The sequence below is a fragment of the Puntigrus tetrazona genome, chromosome 13 (genome assembly GCF_018831695.1).
Source record: "Puntigrus tetrazona isolate hp1 chromosome 13, ASM1883169v1, whole genome shotgun sequence".
Classification (NCBI taxonomy): domain Eukaryota; kingdom Metazoa; phylum Chordata; class Actinopteri; order Cypriniformes; family Cyprinidae; genus Puntigrus; species Puntigrus tetrazona.
The window spans coordinates 15,820,993-15,840,618 of record NC_056711.1 but is presented as its reverse complement, the minus strand read 5'-3'; the positions used below and the strand labels follow the sequence as shown (position 1 = coordinate 15,840,618).

General features: G+C 34.6%; 1 protein-coding gene across 2 annotated transcripts in view; it reads right to left on the bottom strand.

Moving 5' to 3' along the window:
• The window catches only part of hpse2 (heparanase 2), a 64,030-nt gene that overhangs the window by 20,844 nt on the left and 23,560 nt on the right, over positions 1 to 19,626 (bottom strand). For both annotated transcript variants that reach the window (XM_043254639.1, XM_043254640.1), the window contains exons 4-8: positions 16,581 to 16,754; positions 13,471 to 13,642; positions 9,845 to 9,892; positions 2,595 to 2,688; positions 634 to 740 (exon numbers count right to left, since the gene is read on the bottom strand). In XM_043254639.1, the coding sequence (XP_043110574.1) occupies positions 634 to 740; positions 2,595 to 2,688; positions 9,845 to 9,892; positions 13,471 to 13,642; positions 16,581 to 16,754 (595 nt within the window). The remainder of the gene's footprint in view (positions 1 to 633; positions 741 to 2,594; positions 2,689 to 9,844; positions 9,893 to 13,470; positions 13,643 to 16,580; positions 16,755 to 19,626) is intronic.

Sequence of the window (19,626 nt, the reverse complement as noted above, 5' to 3'; positions counted from 1 at the left end):
CTCATCAATGCAGTATTTTTAGCTGTGTCACAGCTTAAATTCAGTGTTATATTGTTATATTGAGTATTTTTGTAAAACAGCTGCTGAGAGATGGTTTTCAGACTGTTACTGTTTGTCATAATTTTAAGGTTAGATCAATCATATTTCAATCATATGAAATCCTGCATGTTAAAGCAATGCAAGTAATGATTAGTTCTGGGCAATAAGTAATTACCTACAAAATTATTATTTATATATGTGTGTATACTGTGTATATTTATTATATAGAAAGACACATACATATATATATATATATATATAATTTAGAAAATATTTATATGAATGTTTATTATCATTGAGTAAAAATATCAAATATCACTGAGTAGTTGACATATCAAAAAAAAAACCCTCTCATGCTACTTGTAACTCTTCAAATGAAGATGTCTCATGTCATTTGTACATCTTTGTTTTTCCTTTTTGGCTATGTCCAATTTTTATTGGTGAACTACCTATATACATAACACATATATATTATGTATACAAAAACTTTTATTTTGGATGCAATTAATCATTGCCCAGCGCTAAATTTTGATACATTTTCATACAGAGATGATCAAAAACATTAGCCCCTATATGCTACATGAAGATACTTACAGAAAACCAGCTGCAAATGTGTCAGATAAATTATTGGTGCCGCCTGCCCAAGCCGGACCGACTCCACCGAGCCACACACGCTTCTCTGGAGCATGAGTCTGAACAATCTGAAAGAAAACAAAGACAAACCTTTAACAGACGAGACCAAATCATCGATAACTGAGTGATAGACAGTCGGGGAGGATTTATACTTGAGTAGTCGAAACTTTTGACTAGTATGGTCCACTTAAAATCACTGACTTTGTAGTAACCAATGTCATTTTAAGCAGGTAAATGTAAAATACAGTGACAATAAAGACATGTGTTATGTTTCAAAAGATGTGTATTTCAGCTTGACATAGTCACCACTGATAAGCTCCTAAAAACAATGAAGAAACTTACATTTTCTGTAAAGCCGATTTGCAACAATTTGTATTGAGATTTTTTCTAATCTGTATAACTTTCAACTAATCAAAGAATACTGAAAAACTGTATCATAGATTACACAAAAATATTAAGCAGCACAACTGCTTTTAATATTAATGATAAAAAGAAATTGCAAATCAGCGTATTTATATTTTAAAATATAAAGTTTATTTGCAAACATTTTTATTTTATTTTAAAAATTAAATTGACTGACAATTTAAAAATAAATAAATATATATATATATATATATATATATATATATATATATATATATATATATATATATATATATATATATATATCATTTTTTTTTTTTATGTTTTTGTCATTTATGTTCAAATGAATGCAGCCTTGTTCAAAATAAAAGACTTCTTTGAAAAATACTAACCACAATGTTTTGAATAGTAGTGTAGCTAAATGAGTAATGATGCTAATAATGAACAAATAAAAACAATGATGTGCGCTATAGAAAATTAATAACAAATGTTGGTTATCTTTTAAAAGCCAGGTACACAAACACGACTTTCTTCCCATGCAGCCGACTGATGAAAATCTGCATCCTGACTCCAGATTTGTGTGCTCAATATAAATCTGACTGTCCATAACTGTCCACGGGCATGATTTGAGATAAAATCCCAACTCTGCAGCACAATACACAACCGACTGCCGTCCAGCTGCAGGGTCAGAGTCTGGTTATAATAGAACATATGTCTGGTATTAGGCATATTCCATAATAAGCCAAAAAAGGCCCCTCATACTCTCTACTTCTGATTCAGACACTCAATGAACCTTTAGACCTGCTGGAGTAAATGGCGAACGCTAGAGCATAAATCACCTCTCAAAAGAAATCTGACAGGCTGCAGAAGGGTACACGTGTCGCCAAATCATCGAAGAACACCTGCAGATCCACTCCAGGAAAAAAAAAAGATGTAAATTCCATTTTTTATGAGCGATTTTATGCTAAATGACCTTTGGAGTTGAAGTCAAGAAGCGGAATAAGCACTTGTCCGTCTGACATCACGCATGTAATAGGCTCTAATCACTGTCCCACTGGGTTTGGGAGGGAACCAATCTTTGCCGTCTTTTGTTTGATATTTTCGAGGAAGGCCTCTTTCACTTTTAGGGGTGCACTGGACCAGATGTGTGAGTTTGAGATACATAAAACAGGAGAGCTGTGTATTTATAGATTGGGCCTCCTGGGGGAAGTCTTAAATGTTGTGAAACCTGGTACTGCTTATTAGACCGAAAGGGGACAGTTCCCAGAGCAGCGGAGACATCATCTTGTAAATTGCAAACCCAATCAAAAGCTTTCCTCCTTCACTGTGCCCTGACCCGCGCTCCCTTAACGGTAGGCCACCTATCAGCCCGGCGACAGCTTGTTTGGGTGATGCAGCTGAGGAAAAATCCGGGGGCCCTTGAGATAAACACAGTTAATGAGCACCGGAGGGACTTGCACGCTTTCACAACAACAACCTTAACACGTATCGGCACATCTCGGACCAACACAGTCAAAAACAAAAGATATCTAATCTGGGTGTCATTTAAAAACCCTTACCTTTAAAACCTTGGTAATCTGCTCAGACAGCGTGTCCAGAAGTCTCGTCTTCATGAAGTCTTCTACTTTGGTCACCCGCCTGTCAATGTAGTAACTGCACACAGTAACAGACCATCTTTGTTATGATTACTGATTGATTAAATCCATATATTTATGATATTTTAGAAAAAATATATATTGGTATATTTCAGATTTTTCTTACATATGTACATGCGCGCGTTTGCATTTATATATACATAATAAATATGCACAGCACACACACATATATTATGTAAACAAAAAAGGTTTATTTTGGATGCGTTTAATCGTGTACGTATTTTACATTTGTCATTTAAAAATGTATGTACACAACACATTAACGTTTAAAATGAAATTTATATATTGATATGCTGCGACTACTGTTAAATAAGTAGGAGATTTAATGTTTTGAAAGAATTTAGGCTCACCAAGACTGCATTAATTTGATCAAAAATACAGTAATAATAATAATAATAATAATAATAATAATGTGAAATACACTTACAATTACATTGTAATATTGTATTGTAAAATTATTGAACATTAGCATAAAAGTAAAATATTCATTTTACAAATTCATTTTGTTTATTAATAAAGAAAATAAAATAGATATATTGCATTACATATTTTCTTTTGAAGCTACACTGACTTTACTGTGATTCAACGACTGATTTGACTGAACACAAGAACTTCAATAATTGTTGAATATATATATATATATATATATACACACACACACACACACACACACACACATATATATATATATATATATATATATATATATATATATATATATATATATATATATATATAAAAGTTTATGACTGGAGAATAACATATAATATTAAATAAAAAAAAAAACAGCAAAATGTCAAGGCCATCAATCTTAATGTTACAAGTACAATATAAAATAAAACAATCCACATTTTCCCACTTCAATGAGCAAAGTTCAAAATATGAATTAAAGGCATTAAAGACCAGTCTATAAGTTTATACACAAAATAACTAACAGATTGAGGCCATGAATTATATTAAGATGTAAAAGCAGACAGCGGTGACAAGAGACAGAGCTCTTTTTGGTCAAAGAGCCGCTGCAGTGAGTGAGAAAGAGAGAGAGAGAGAGAGAGAGAGAGAGAGAGAGAGAGAGGAGCTGGGGATGAAGTAGCTGTGGGCCGGCCATCTGGAGGTGGGTGTGAAAAAAGGGCCTCTTGAACTGCACCATTTTCAAGCTATTTGTCTGAAGATCTTGACGTATCTGAAGGAAAAGTGGTTCTCTGTGGACACCTACCCTAAAAATTTATAGCCTCTGTGGGATTAAAGCAGCACAAATCTAGAGGCAACAAATCTTCATTATCTTTGGACCTCAAACAGCAATGAACAACCTCCCTAGCATTATATTTAGCTAATGTGTATCCTTTTGTGGTCTTTCAGATTCTGCTTGTAAGGTACATTCTGGGTGACCGCCTTCTGAATTTAGCATCTGGAAGAGGAGTGAATGGGAGATGTAAGAGATAAAAAAATAAATGATACAACGGTTTTATTACTCTTAGGCTTTTCTTTCACAGCACTTAATTGAATTCTCATGTCTTATTTTTATATTAAAGGTGCCACAGAATGCATTGAAACAATTGTTCTATGATATCCTCACAGAAGCTATATTGCTTAGGTAGAAACAGTTTTACATGTTCATTAACAACAGTAGGACTTCTCCCTAGAATGTTATTGGCTTCTTTGGAAGGGTCATGGATAATAACGTTGATCTTTGCTCTGATTGGCTGTTTCACAGTGTGGCTCGTTTCAATAGCTCACGCAATAGGAAGGAAGCGCAGGGAGGAAAATATAGTTTTTAATAATTTCTCTTGCAGTTATATGGTTGGGTAATTATACTGTAAATAAAATGCAAGCATCAGGTAGCTGCTAGAAAGAACTCTGTCTATTTTATTAGAATGTGCCTTTCTGAATACAGACACCAACCCATCCCTGCACAGCCTGGAACATAACATTTATTTCCACGCCATTGTTTCTTCACGAGAACTCTGGATGGTTTTGCTGGAGGCGGGCCTGGAACATATATATATAAAGGGAAAGAAAACAACATGAAATGGCATGATATCGATGAGATGCCAGTTTCCGGTTTACTGTGTTTTTTGTAATGGTTTTTCTACACACAGCAGGACAAATTATAGTATATAGAGTATATAGAGCAAACAAATGAAAATGGATAATTGCACTGGAGAAAAAAAATTGCTTGAGAAATTGCTAGTAAGCATCACCATTAATGACAAAGAAACAGCAGGCGATACATCAAACTAAGCTAAATGCATTTTTCTTGTAATGCATGCATTTCAGTAATCCTTCGAAACATCATTTTTTACAATGTGCACAAGCTGTTTAAATGACTTGCGAGGGCTTTTATACCGGGAATCCTAAAATGATAATTGCGCATCAGAACGTGTGAGCGCATATGGCTTGAGTTTGACTGAGTAGGTGGTGTTTTTATGAAATCTTCCTCTCTGACACCCTTTCCTACTTCCGTTTCCTTTAATCAGGGTTGACCTCTAGATTAATGAGCCTGTTTGGGCCACCCTCTCCCTGCAGACGCAGGGGGGCCGTCTAATTGAGGGAGAAATGCAAACTTGTTTATGTCCTTATAACTTTTAATGACCGCAGCTATTGCATGCACTTGATAAAACACTTCTCATTACTGAATAATTCAAAGCCTCTCAGCATGGAACTAATTAAAGTCATTGGAAGCACACCCAATCGCCATTGTGCTGGGAGATTAAAGAAAGCCGCTAATGAGTTCGTTTTGATTATTAAGGTTCGCCATATTGCGACGCAGTGTTGAGCGACTCAGGCACTTTCAAAGCGAGACGTTATAAAGCGACAGCCCATCTGAAGGAAAACTCAACAGGAACGAGATGTACGAAAACAGAGCAGCATATTTCGCTGAAGCTCTCTGAACACAGCATCTGTGATTTCTCATGATATCACACAGGAAAAACTCTAGCTGACCTGGAACTCGGCTTGTCTGTCTGCAGCAGTCGGCGGTGACTGTTCGGGTCAGACTTCAGCCCGGCGCTGCGGTTGTAAAGCACAAAACAGTTTCTCATGTCCAGACAAGCTTTTTCAGGGCTCAACAATATGTTTGGGGTTTTTTTTGACAGCCCAATTGGGCCAGTAGTTCAGATTTGGGTCCCAACACGAGGAATAGCAAAATCGAACGCATAAAAGTTCAATTCAAAGTTTTTTTTTAAAATGTACTTTATTTATATTTTATTTATTTACTTCACAAAACAAACAAATAAGAAAATGTAGCATTTAATAAAAACATTTAATATTTTTAATAATTCAAATGAATGATAAATGAAACTAGAGAGTTGAATTGTTTTTTCTAACAAACCCTGTTTTTATTTTAATATTAACACACTTTATTGTAATATTAAAACTTTGAAAAGCAATAGATGTGGCCACTGTAACAAGAAAATGTATTCATTTTTTTATTATACATTATAAAAGTAAATAAATAAATATATACATACATGCGTAAAGCACAAATAATTATGTTAGTTAATGCAATGCTATTACATAGCTGCCAAGAAATGGAAAATGCTAACTTATAGCATAATGTAACTTATTTAATGAAAAATCTTTACAAATTGAAACATTTAAGCATTTAATAACATAATATTATTTAATAATATAATAATAACATTTTTTTTTTTTTGCAGGTTTCACTATATATTCATAAAACAAACTTTAGCCTGGGCTGTTATTTATCATGAATAAGCCACTCTAACATTTGTATCCAAGTCTATTCCAATCAATCACAAATCAGACAAAACTTCAGATCTCTCAGCCAACTCGATTACTCCTTCAATGAAAACATATTTAAATCAACAGACTTCCTTTTTAACATTCAACACAGAAAACCGAATGAACAAATGGCCTAAAACTCTCTCATACTTTATCACTGATCCATTAGAGCCAGCCAAAGATCAAGAAGATCTAGACTTTCAGACACGTTCTATTAAAATAATAATTTTATTTAAAACTACATTTTATGCAACATCCAGTGCTGTAATCAGTGAAAAAAACTGGGGGACGCTCCACAGAAGTACACTCATAGTTCACTGTTAACTCCGATAACAACTTCCTTTCTTAAAATTAATGACCTGATATCTGGCATTACCTCATTTTCTAGTCTAATGCATCAAACTGGAAGTCTGGGCTATACCTAGAAGTGCAGTTTGCAAAAAGCTCTATTTTAAGGATATGGAAATCTTTATCGAGTCTTTAGTTCGATTATTGATTGTTTTACTTTTATTTTTTTATTTTCATTTTACCATTCAATGAATAAACAGGGCAAACCTGCCAGGTGCACAAAAACTGGTGACTGTTAATCATACAAAACAAAAAGCATCATTGCATATCGAGTGACGCCATCATTTATCCTCCACAGTTCGGAGGTCCGCTGTGTTGTCAGCGAACACCTGCCAAGCTCGCTGTAGCGTTGCAATTTGGTTTCTATACACGTCGTTTTCCGAGCGCTGGGCTGGGTTTTATAGTCAGAGAAATGATGTTAGAAAAACCCACATCTGTCTAATGAAGGCAGCGTAAATACTCTAGAGCTAATGAGGACACACTTGGATGCAATCAGGGTTGGGCTAGAGAACAAAGACATGACAACAACATAAAAAGTGAAGTTCAAAATAAAAGTCAACGGCAATCTAAAAGAAAGACAAGAGATGCCCGTTCCCGAACTCCACAAACACTTCTAATCAAACCCATTTCGGTCTGTGATGGACAGACACAACAGCTCAGCTCACTCTCTAAATACAAAACACGCAGTCCTCGTCTCCATAAGAAGTTAATAGGATAGAGGGGTTTGAAATGAGTGGCTATTTAGAGATGAATGCTTTTAGCCTTAGGAAAACAGCTGCTCTAATCCCTTAAAAGAGACTTTACCGCTCCGTCACAGGTGAAGCGTAACTGATCCCACTTAGTAAAACTACTATAGTACTCATACAGTAGTATATAGTGCACAAATGCAAATAATTTATATCTATGCATCTAAATCTATAGGTATATTATTTATATATGCTAGGTTTGCATTTATATATGCTAGGTTTATTACAGTCATCACAGTTTACACTGAATGATGTTTATGATGTTTATGATGAAAACACTTTTTTAAAAAATAGCCTCAAATGTGAACGGATTGGTTTCGTCTTTAAATAAAAAGTAAAAAAAAATTAATAGCATTATAATTCTATACTAAACCTAAAATCAAAATAAGGCAACAACCATTAGGATAACATGTAGAAAGAAAAGAACACATCTTAATCACACAGAATAACGTGGATGTTGAATGATGTATTGCGCCTTTGAGTGATTATATAATTAATCCGTAATTGTAATTGGGAAAATAAATTTGATTAATCAGCCCTAAAATATGCATTTGCTATATAGACTATTGTTAAAAATTTAAGGGCCAATGAGATTTGCTACAAAAGACTGTTACAAATAACTAAATAAAAGGTTTTTATCAAAGATTCCTGAAGAAAAATAAATAAATATATATATAAATATATAAAATCTTCCACAAAAACAGCATCATGAAAAGCATCTGAAAATGCAATGTTATCATCACAGGAATAAATAACATTTTTAAATATATTCAAATAGAAAACAGTTGTTTTATATAATAAAATTGTTTTACTGTATTTTTGCAAAAACTGACCCAATTTTTTTACAATGGTATATTACATACATGCATATATATATATATATATATATATATATATATATATATATATATATATATATATATATATATATATATATATATATATATATATATGTGTGTGTGTGTGTGTGTGTGTACAAATGTGCTGCAATGCAAAAGAAAATGCTATGAATAGCTACAAAATAGACATGTTTTTCTTGATAGTATGAAAAGAATGTTAGTGAGAAGTACTATTGAAAACACACTAACTGTTGACGTCTTTTACAACGCTTCTCAGTAATGGTACTTAACCAGATTAGGAAAAACGGCTCAAATTAAAGGCCTGCATGTGTTTGCTGGGAGTGTAAATTTACCTTCCAGCACATTATCCCACCTCACAGGTGTTAGAAATTAAGACGGAGGTGGAGAACAGCAGACTCTACGCTTGATAAACAACAGAGCACAGCGACAGACTTTTTGTATTGCCACCGCTGAAGTCTAGAGAGCAAGGCAGCCAATGACTGATATATTATGCAATTTACGGTGTTCACATAAAACATTCAATATTAACTTTGAACATTCAATTGTGAAAACGACACTGCCGGTACCTCTTTTATTAAAAGCAATAACAAATTCCAAAATTAACAATATCAGGATTAGGGACCTAAACCTAGGGAAGCCTGCATTCATCACTATAAAAAAAACAAAGAATCGCGAGAAAATTGCAAGAAAATCAGACTTTACAATTCTGACTTTATTTCTTGCAAGTGGAAGTTTATTATAATATTATATTATATTATAATACATTATAACTCGCAACTGTGATTCTGTAAAAAAAAAAAAAAAAAAATCGCAATTGCAGAAAAACGGTCAGAATTTCACAATGACCAAAATTTTTATTCAGTGGCAAGAAACTGGTATTAATATAAACCCCACAACATACTGACTATCAGAAACTTGGCAAGTATATGTCAATATATTCTACTGACCCTTGACCTAACCTAACAGTCTACTTTGAGAGTTAGTAGACACGTTATTGCAAATTTATGAGAGTACCAAAAGTTGACATGTCGTTACAAAGTTACTCATAGTAGAATGTCATAGTTAGTATTTGCATATATATAGTATGTCTCATAGTTAGTAAAAAAAAAAGTTTAACCGAACTTTTACTGCACAACAATGACAAATTCAGAAAAACAATTTTGCAAATGTACAAACAACATAATTTTTTTCCCCCCGCCTAACTATAGATGGCATGTTGCGTTTTTAATATGTGTACTTTTGCATTTGTTTTCAGAACAGCTGCATCGGAACAGTCCTGCGACTCATTTAGGGGTCGCGACCCTCCACGTGAGAACGACCGAAACTTTCGCGTTCGCATTCTGTTTCGTCCCATACCCCAGCGATGCTGCATTACGACTTTAGAAAGATGATCTCCAAGTTTCCATAAACAACAGGGAACAATAAAAGGTTAGAATTTAAAAAAAGGTAAAATACCTACTGTTGCCACGTTACTGCGTCAACCACAGAGCCGCCGTTTTTCATAAACCTGTGAAAGAGAGAGAAAAAGCGCTATCAGTATACATCGGTTTATGAAAGGTTATTATTTTAGCGCTGTGAAAACCGTCATGAACGCCTCTCGCGCAGAGGAACTGATAGCCAAACATCCGCGGCTGCATGGCTAACAGGAGCTGTCTGTTTATTTCGCCGCTGACACTGATCTCTCACGCTGTGAGTAAATTTGTGCAGGGAGCTGAGTAATCTTAATCAAACGAGGGAACAAAACTCCTTATAGGGAGCAAAGTTTCTAAACAGTTGTTCGTGTGACGGCGGTTTCACCCAGAAAAACAGCGACCACCCTTTCTCTGCAAAACCGTCCCACAATGCCCCTCTCGTCTCCCTCTCTTTCCCTTTGTCTGTCCGCCGAGTTAAAACTGCATTGATCATTTCCATCTGAACGAGACTGGTAGCAGCGAGGGGTGGCGTCTCGTTTCGAGGAAGACCTTCGACAAAGCATTTGTGGTTGTAATACCGAGCTTCATTTCAGCCTGCCAAAGTTATGACTGCTCAAAAGCCCCCGCAGGAAACCACTAGGAGGCTTATGGCAGAAAAGTAAAGGGGCGCACCTAGACTACACAATACAAATCACACAGAGCAAAGAAACGGAGGCCAAAAATATGACAGAAAGCTATAGCGCTGGCCCAGGTTTTCCCTTCTTGAAATATAATTTACTCGAGAAGCGATGTTGCATAAGATACTGAGGCTTCTAGTTGGTGCTTGGCAATATCATTCATTTTATTTCATGTTCACAATATGGTTGTTATGCTAGGTTGTTTTAGATGATTTTTAGTGGACAATGAAATTATGCATTCTATACAATAACCAGTGCAAATACAAAACAAAGGTTAATGGGGACAAGTACATGATCGGTAACTAAATTACACATAAAATAACAAAGCAAAAAAAAAAAATATAGCAATCAGTTATTTTTATTGATTTAAAATAATTAAAAATAAATGGTGCATTTGATACACGTCTGTTATATAACTGTTAGAATGTAAAATAATATTATAAATAATTTTATTCTGAATACATGTTAATTGATATTTAATAGCATTACTATTTTTGTAATATAATAATATTAATATTTTAAAGACATTTAAACAGACTAAAAATGATCTGCTACTACTGCTACAACTACTACTAATTGCTTACTGCAAAAAAAAAACAAACAAAAAAAACAACAACAACAATTTATTATCCAAAATAAACGCCAATGGAATAAATTTAGCTTTAAATTTTTTTTTATCAATTTACTCAAGAGGCTAAATAAAATCTATAAAGACATTAATGCATTTAATAATGATTGCAAAATGAATTTCTGCTGCGAATGAATTGATTCCTGCTTTGTTTTGTATTTATACAATTTTTGGAGCTGTGTGTCCGTCCTCCCATCATTCTTCTTGATTTCAGTGTGTGTGTGTGTGTGTGTGTGTGTGTGAGAAGGTGCAGACAGGGCCTAGTAAGCCGCCGGTTGCAAGAACGAGGAAGCTCTGGTCAGGCACTGACAGATTTATTTCTGACTCTGTCACACTGAAATTACAACCAATTAGTATCCACTCACAAAAGCCATTATTCTACAAAACCAGTTTTTGAAGAACAGCACAAAAGCACAAACAATGTTAAATGAACACTCACAAATGAATTCCAGAGGTATTTATCTCAGACGTCATTAGACTAGAATTAGAAAAATGTGGTCTTAATAGTAAGCACATCAACACTGGCACTGCTTTAATAAGCTCCTGTCATAAAAATATATGTGTTTAGAAGCATGAGGCTGGCAGCGCTGCTCAAACCTTCTTTTTAAAACCACACGCTAAACGATTAAGACAAGAATCTCCTTTTGAAAGGGAATTTAATGGGAATTCAGTCATGGGTTTTCAATTATTCATTTGTTGTTAATATAAAACTGTTATGTTCGAGATGTTCATTACTGTTAGCAGTTTTTGAACGTCCTCATTGTGATTCACAAACAAACGACTCCTACGAATCATTCCGAAAGACTCGCTCGCTCCCTCGCTCGCTGAATCCATGCAAATTGGTTTTTGATTCACCGAATGCGAGTTATTACATCTATAATGCCTTACTGGAAACAAAAACTGATAGCGTGTTGAATTAAAAGCTGCAGTACTGAAGGGTCTGGGCTCTTGCTGGAGAGAGCTGGAGGAACGAGTAACACGCAGGTGGAACATAGCTCTGTCACACCATTAATAGAGTGACACTTTATTTATCTGACGGTGAGTTTCAATGGTGCTACAGGCCCCTGAACTAACAATCCACATGGAGCAACATAAACACGACTCCAGGCGAGCGGACAGTACTGCGCTTTCTTAAACAATGTGCTTTGGAGATCTCTTATACGAGCCATTGAAACGAGTCCAACATCAGATAAGCCTTTCTACAAACACCATGCCATAACCCGTCATGATGCCTTTTCACATTAAAAAGTGCAAAACGCCACAACCATTCAGAAACATATCTGAGACTCTACGTACAGTTAAACTGAGTACGTTTCCAGCATGAATATCGAACAGTTATATACTACTATTCACTAAAAATCATGTATTCAAGACTACTATTCAGAATTCTGGGGCTAGTAATTTACGTATTTGATCATTTTTTGTTTTCGAGGAGAAAAATCTCTTACACTTAACACGGTTATATATTTTGTAAAAAAATATAATATTGAATAATGAATAGAATGTTACTATAAAATCTGTTATATTATTATCATTTAAAGTAACACAATCAAATTTTATATATTTTAAAATGTGATTTATTCCTATTATTAAAAGAAGAAGAAGTTTCAGCAACATTATTACAGTCTTTAGTGTCACATGATGCTTCAGAAATCATTTTAAAATGCGGATTCAGAAAACATTTATACATTTTTTTATTATAATTTCTAAAAGCTAATACATGTTTCAGGATTCTTTGAATAGAAAGTTCAACAGAATAGGATTTATTTTTTAAAAAATGTATACGTAAATGTCTTTACTGTAACTTTCATTTAATATAATGCACCTTTTAATTAAAAACGTAAGAATAAAAAAGAAACATGCATACATGCATTACATGCATATTATATTTTATATTCTATATAAATATATATAATATAGAAACATGACACATTTTTCTTAAATATATACATGCATGCATTTGTATTTATATATACATAAAAATATAAACCGTACACTCATATTATGTAAGCAAAAACGTTTATTTTTGGTGCGATCATTTGAAAGCACAATTTTTTTAAATTATTTAAGAATTATTTACACTGTAAACTGTAAATCCATATATCTATTAAAGGTTTCAAAGCTAATAAAAATGGACTAAAACCTCTAATTTTCATATTCATGAATAATATCAAATGTGCTAAACGGAGTTGAAAATATCCAGAATACTTATTAAACCAACCCAAACAGAATCCTGTGGAGTTTCCTGCACAGCTCTGCAGAAACAGATTCAGTTTATAATTTATCACTCTCCACATCTTGTCAAACATTTAAATAAGTGCACACGGGGAGGCCATAACATTTCTGAAGAAATGGCGGAGACACTCACCCATCTAGTAACAGGATTGCATTTTTTCGAGGACGGCCGATGTTGGGCCCGTAGAGGTTCGCTCGGCTGTAGAAACGCACCGACTGCAGTAACGTCTTCAGAAGAGAGTAATCCTGAGCCAGACGAGAGCTGTTGACCGATCGGGCAGCCATTGTGCGGTAACTGTTGGGCTCTGTGACGGGAAAAAAAATTAAATAATGCATGATAAGTCTGTAACTTTTCAAAGATGACTGATTCAATTAACTGAAAAGGTTTGGATCGGTATGATTTTTGGTAGCACTTTCACAACAAGGTGGTATTTGTTCAAATCAGTTAATGTATTAACTTAACTTAAGCACTGAACAATACATTTATTATAGTATTTATTCTTTGTTATCAATGTTAGTTAATAAAAATTGTCATTCATTGTTAGTTCATGTTAGATAACAGTGATTTTAATAATGCATTAGCATGCTGAAATTAGCATTAACTAGGATTAAAAAATGCTATATTGCTCAATTTTATTTCAACTAACTAATATTGTTAACTAATGTGAACTAATGTACCTTATTTATTAACATTTTTTTTATTGTTTTGAAAGTCTGTAATTCTCACAAAGTCTGCACTTATTTAATAAAAAAATAGAAAAAAGCTATAATATTGTAAAATATTATTACAATTTAAAAATGTACCTGTTTTCTATTGCTTCGGTAATAAGTGTTTTTTAACACACACACACACACACACACACACACACGTAAAAAAAATCAACACTTATTTTAAATTAAATGAATATAAAAAAAGTAAAATGTCACTTTTTCTTTTTTTCTTAACAATCATGGTCAATACTAAAACAGCCGTGTAAAGATCCTTCAAAATGTATCCTCATACGTTGTATTTGCAGGGAAGCTATCCCTTTAAGACTTCTGAAGCAACCTGACACCCAATCACAGGCGAATATGCAAACCGCCTTTGAATTACGACCTATATTGTGGTCAGCGCTTTGTAAACTATTTAAACAAGGCAACACTTTGGGAGGTGCACACTTGAAATCACAGCGAGGACGTTACAGAAGTCAAGTAGCGAACTTTATAAACATCACAGCCAGTGCGAGTGAGTGTTTGTGTCTGGGATAGAAACACAGAGATGCTAAGCTGCAGAGTCAATACAGCACCGGGCCAGGCAGAGGCCAGTGGAAAATATGATGCATTATTACTATCCATTAAAATTTTATGCTACCATTTAGAAAAAGCACAAATAACACATAGTCATGAAATGAAATCGATCATCGCAGTGCCCATTCATCACGACCCACTCGATATCACAGCTGAAAACATTTCTCTTTTTTCACGTGAAAGTGTTTGTTTTTGAATGAACAAATCTGATTTAGTAACAGCTTTTAAACATTCAAATGGCCGTTCCAGTAATAACATGCTTTTTTTCAGAGTTCCCAAAATGAAAAGATTCTGCTGAAAGGGTAACTTCTTAACTGGTATTATGTGACAGATATTAAATTCTGATATTAATTTTCCCATGAATTACATTTTGCATTCAATACTAGCTTATTGTGCTGCCTCCCTCGTCTCGTATGACAGTCTCACGGCGATCTGTACGCCTGCGGTTTTTCTACGCAGACAGCTAGTGAAGCTTTGACGCGTGCGACACGTAGCCAATAAACAAACGATTAAGACAATCTACGGTTTGTGTACGTTCTTAAATCGCTCTTTGGTATTTTTATAGGTTTAGTGTTTAGTATGGAAAGTGTGCGATATTTCAGGCTGCGCATGCAGTCAGTAACGAAGCTTATGTTCTGTGTAATTTTACGCAAGGAACCCATTTCATCATAATAAGATCGTCATCATTCAAACTATGTCAAATGTTTTACGCTCAGTGCTGTTTTGATGTTTATAGAGGGACATTTGATACAAGTGCGCCATGATTGGGGGCGATCTGCAGCATGTCTGGCACAGAACAATGGATGAATGAGTGCTTAGAGCAGATTACTAAGTCACCAGGTGTCCTTTTGGATTCTGCTTTGTCAATTTGTCTCCTGACATAAGCCCTATTCGAGTGAGATTCATTTTATATGAAGAGGTGGGGTAAGGTAGTAATGATCAGAGTTTCCCTGAGATTTTTAAACCCATCTCTAGGTAAAGACTGCTACTGTAAACTAGATAGATAGATAGATAGATAGATAGATAGATAGATAGATAGATAGATAGATAGATAGATTTCTATTTTCTCAGCTTTTCCGGCTGACAATTTCCAGGCTGTTGTACATCAAGTATTACAAGTGGATGGTAGTCAATGAGAACACAACAGAAACTAAATATAGTTGCTGAGCGCAGATTTAAGCGCCTTCTCTCCAATTTAGCATTTTCCGCTCAAACTCCAAAAGCGCTTCTTGCCGGAACATAATAAATATAAAAAATAAACAGAGAAAATAAATATGTTTCATATTTCATATTTAAAAATCTATTTCCTATTAAACCCATCATGCTTTACATTTGCGGAATGCTCTTCAATGAATGGGTGCCGTCAGAGGAATCCAAATAGTCAATAAATACATCACAATAACTCACAAGTAATCCACAAGACTCCAGACCATTAATTAATGTTTTGTGAAATTAAAAGCTGAGAAAAATCTATTATTTCTGTCTATTTCTTCTGGCCGAGTCGATTAGCCATAAAAACACTTCCTGTTGTCCTCTCACATCCTCACCAAAATATTTGTGCAGAACTGTTTTACTTATAAATGGTGATCTAGCAATACTCCTCTCTTGAAGTTGTCTCTTATAAACGTGCTTCTTACAAACACAAAGCTTCTGAACTATTTCCATTGCTTGTGAATTATTGTGATGTTTTTGTCAGCTGACGGCACCCATTCACTGTACAGGATCCACTGGTTAACAAGCGATATCTAATTTTCTCCAAATCCGTTCAGATGAGCAAACAAATTCATACACGTATTTGGACTGTTTTGATACAACTGCGCACAAATTAATCACAGCTTTATAAAATGGATGCTTCCTTTTTTTTCATAAACACATGGAAGATGCACAACATTCTGTGTCTCAGACTGATACCGTGTCAAAAATATAATTTTGGAATCTGCCACAGTAAAGACTCACCATTGCCGAGCTCCCAGGAGATGTTGTATTTTTTGCCGGCGCTGTATTTGAGCAGACTCAGAGCACTGGAGGCGTTCCATGAGTTGTCAGGGTTTCTGTGCAAAGCATTCAGCCCAAAGATCAGGTGCAGTCCCGCGCAGTCGGCAAAGTTGTAAAGTTTGTCTAAAGACCTGGCTGGGAAGAAGCCAGACAAAGCTGTAACATTGATACTTTCATTTCTTATCATAACAACCATTTTACATTTTAATTTGGGCTATTGTCTATATAAAATGCATAAAATAATATAAAATGCTAAAACTGATACTACTATTTTTCTTCTTATAGATATTACATTACAACTACTGCTATTATTTTTATTGTAGTAAATTATAATATTAATGTAAAAAAGTTTACTTTGATTTGAATTTTTTCAATACTTCAAAACAAGAATGTTCTTGACTGGATGAATTTGGGGAAAATTTTTGCTCACAGGGCAAAAGCTAACATACAAACAGAGCCGATTAAAGAAAATAAAAAACAGCAAGGCATCAAAGAAAGTTTTCAAATTTTAAATCTGCCCGACAGACAGACATGATAATTCGGATTCTGCTAATGGACAGCCGTTGGCCCATGTTTGGAAATTCTATCTGTTAAGAGCGGCAAAAATAAACACAAATATTTCACTACCCTTTGACTTCATTTCCTGTGTTTAAAAGGAAGCAGATGAAACCAAGAGAGACGCACAAGGAGCCCCATCTTGTCTGTGATGAGAGATTCTGAGCTAAAGGTCATTCACAAAAACGGCATACTCTGTTATTTTAAGTTGGTACCCACAGCAAAGCCTTTGGCTTAATTCAAAAGTTTAGCTGACTGTATTTTCCATTTTATGAAGCATATAGAACAATTTCAAATGCCTATCTTCCACAAAGTTACCATACGCCTTCTGTTGTTGTCTATTAAATATGTTAAAATAGGCTAATTTTATTATGCTTTCGGTTACCAATAAGAGTTACTCTAAAACACATTTTATCATGCTTAAACCATTTATCAGAAATAACACAGAAAAAGTGAAAACGATTTGCGCATGATTTCAAGCAGCAGACTAGTCTTGGCATTTCTGCACCCCAAAAAACATTTGCTATTACATCTGTTCAGATCTTAAATTCATTGGCTAAATATTTTTGACCGCGGCTTGGGCAGAAGTTCCATATATCTCTATATCAGATGAATCAAAACAGAATCAGGAGAACAACCAACTCGAAACCAGAAATGGTGTAAGCCAATGGCTAAGCTTCATTTCAATTCATCTTTATAGCTTTTTATCACGATTCGAAACATCAACAACAACAGCAAAGTGTCATTTCTTTAATAGCCTACGTAAATACTCTAATCACATGTACGGACGTACTGAGCCTCATAAAAAGATCCAACACCCAGCTTCCCTGGGTACCAAACTATAAAAGCTGGTCTTTTAAATCAGCACTTTAAAGCAGCAGGGAAATGTTCCAATTACAGACTCGTTAAAATATTACCATAATGAGGTCAAGATTACGTTTAATTCAAACAAGCAGTCAAACACCAATGACGGACCTTTTATCACTCTTACTTAACAAGCTTTCAGACATCAAACAAATGCATTTATATAGACTTGTTTACTAGAGTTAAAAGGCTTTAATACAGTAAGCATGCCGATATGTATCTATTCATTTATGTATTTAGTTGTTTATTTTGCACAATGCGTTGGACCAGCTCGCCACGTCTGTGGAGAATTGTGGGAGTTCTGCTTGTTGTGCAGCCTTTAGCACCGCGAGGTGATTAAAACGGCGCATTATATCAAAGACAGGTGGATGGCAAGCAGGACAGGGGAGGAAACAGATCCAGATGTGGCTTCGTTCCTCAGGTAACCCACGATCTCCCTCCTCGTTGTACTCTGGATCAGGTAGAGATCCAGCGGAGGAACCAAGCTAAATGTGCTTTAATCGTAAATGCGGGGTTTGTGAGTTTTATGAAGCAGGACTTTGTTGTTCTGAATATGTGTGACTATTATCTAGGCATATAAGCACAAGGCTGTGCTGCAGTCTTGTAAACAAGAAGTTAATAAGTTAATATAGACAGTAACTTTCTCAACAAAACTAGTGTGAAACACTTGAAATAGACAAACAGACAGATAGAGAGACAGACAGATAGATAGATAGATAGATAGATAGATAGATAGATAGATAGATAGATAGATAGATAGACAGATAGAAAGATGGACAAACAAACAGACAGATAGACAGATAGATAGATACATAGATAGATAGATAGATAGATACTACCTACTAGACTACTACTGTGCAGTAGTGTGCATTTTTTACTTTAAAGACTAAATCTCATTGATAGAACAGCTAGTTTTCCTAAAAACAGCTAGTTTGATCAGTTCCATATTGTGAGCTACAGTAATAAGGTAATTAGTGTTTAAGCAGCATCCTGAGCCAAACTCTCCCTAGAGCTCTGGACAGACGAAGAACAACAGAGAACTCAAGTATTTCCAGAGACATCAGCTCTTTTGCTATTTCTTTATTTATTCATCCCTAACTTTGTCTGGCTCTCTCATCCTCTCTGTTTTTCCCTCTTTTTTGACTGTTTTACTCTTTATCCGTAGACAAAGCCCGCTTGGAAGGACTAGACAATAAAATTGTTGACTTTGGACAACCACAAACCTTTTCTTGCAGGTCAGCCTGCCACATGTAATTCATTCATTATCAGTAAAGTACAATACGAATAAATCTATATAGAATAACATAAATTACTCCCAAGATCTCAATCAACAAGTTATAATTACGTCACAAAAATTATAATTATGTCATTTTCTCTTCCACAAGTTGATCTAAACCTGTAACCTTTCTTCTGCTGAGCACAAAAGAAGATATTTTAAAGAATGTTGATGGTAGTCATTGACTTCTATGGGTGTTTTTTCCGTAATGTAGAATTCAAATTAATAAAATATCTATCAACAGACAAAAACTCACACAGGTTTGTAACAACTTAAGTGTGAGTAAATTATGACATAATTTTTATTTTTGGG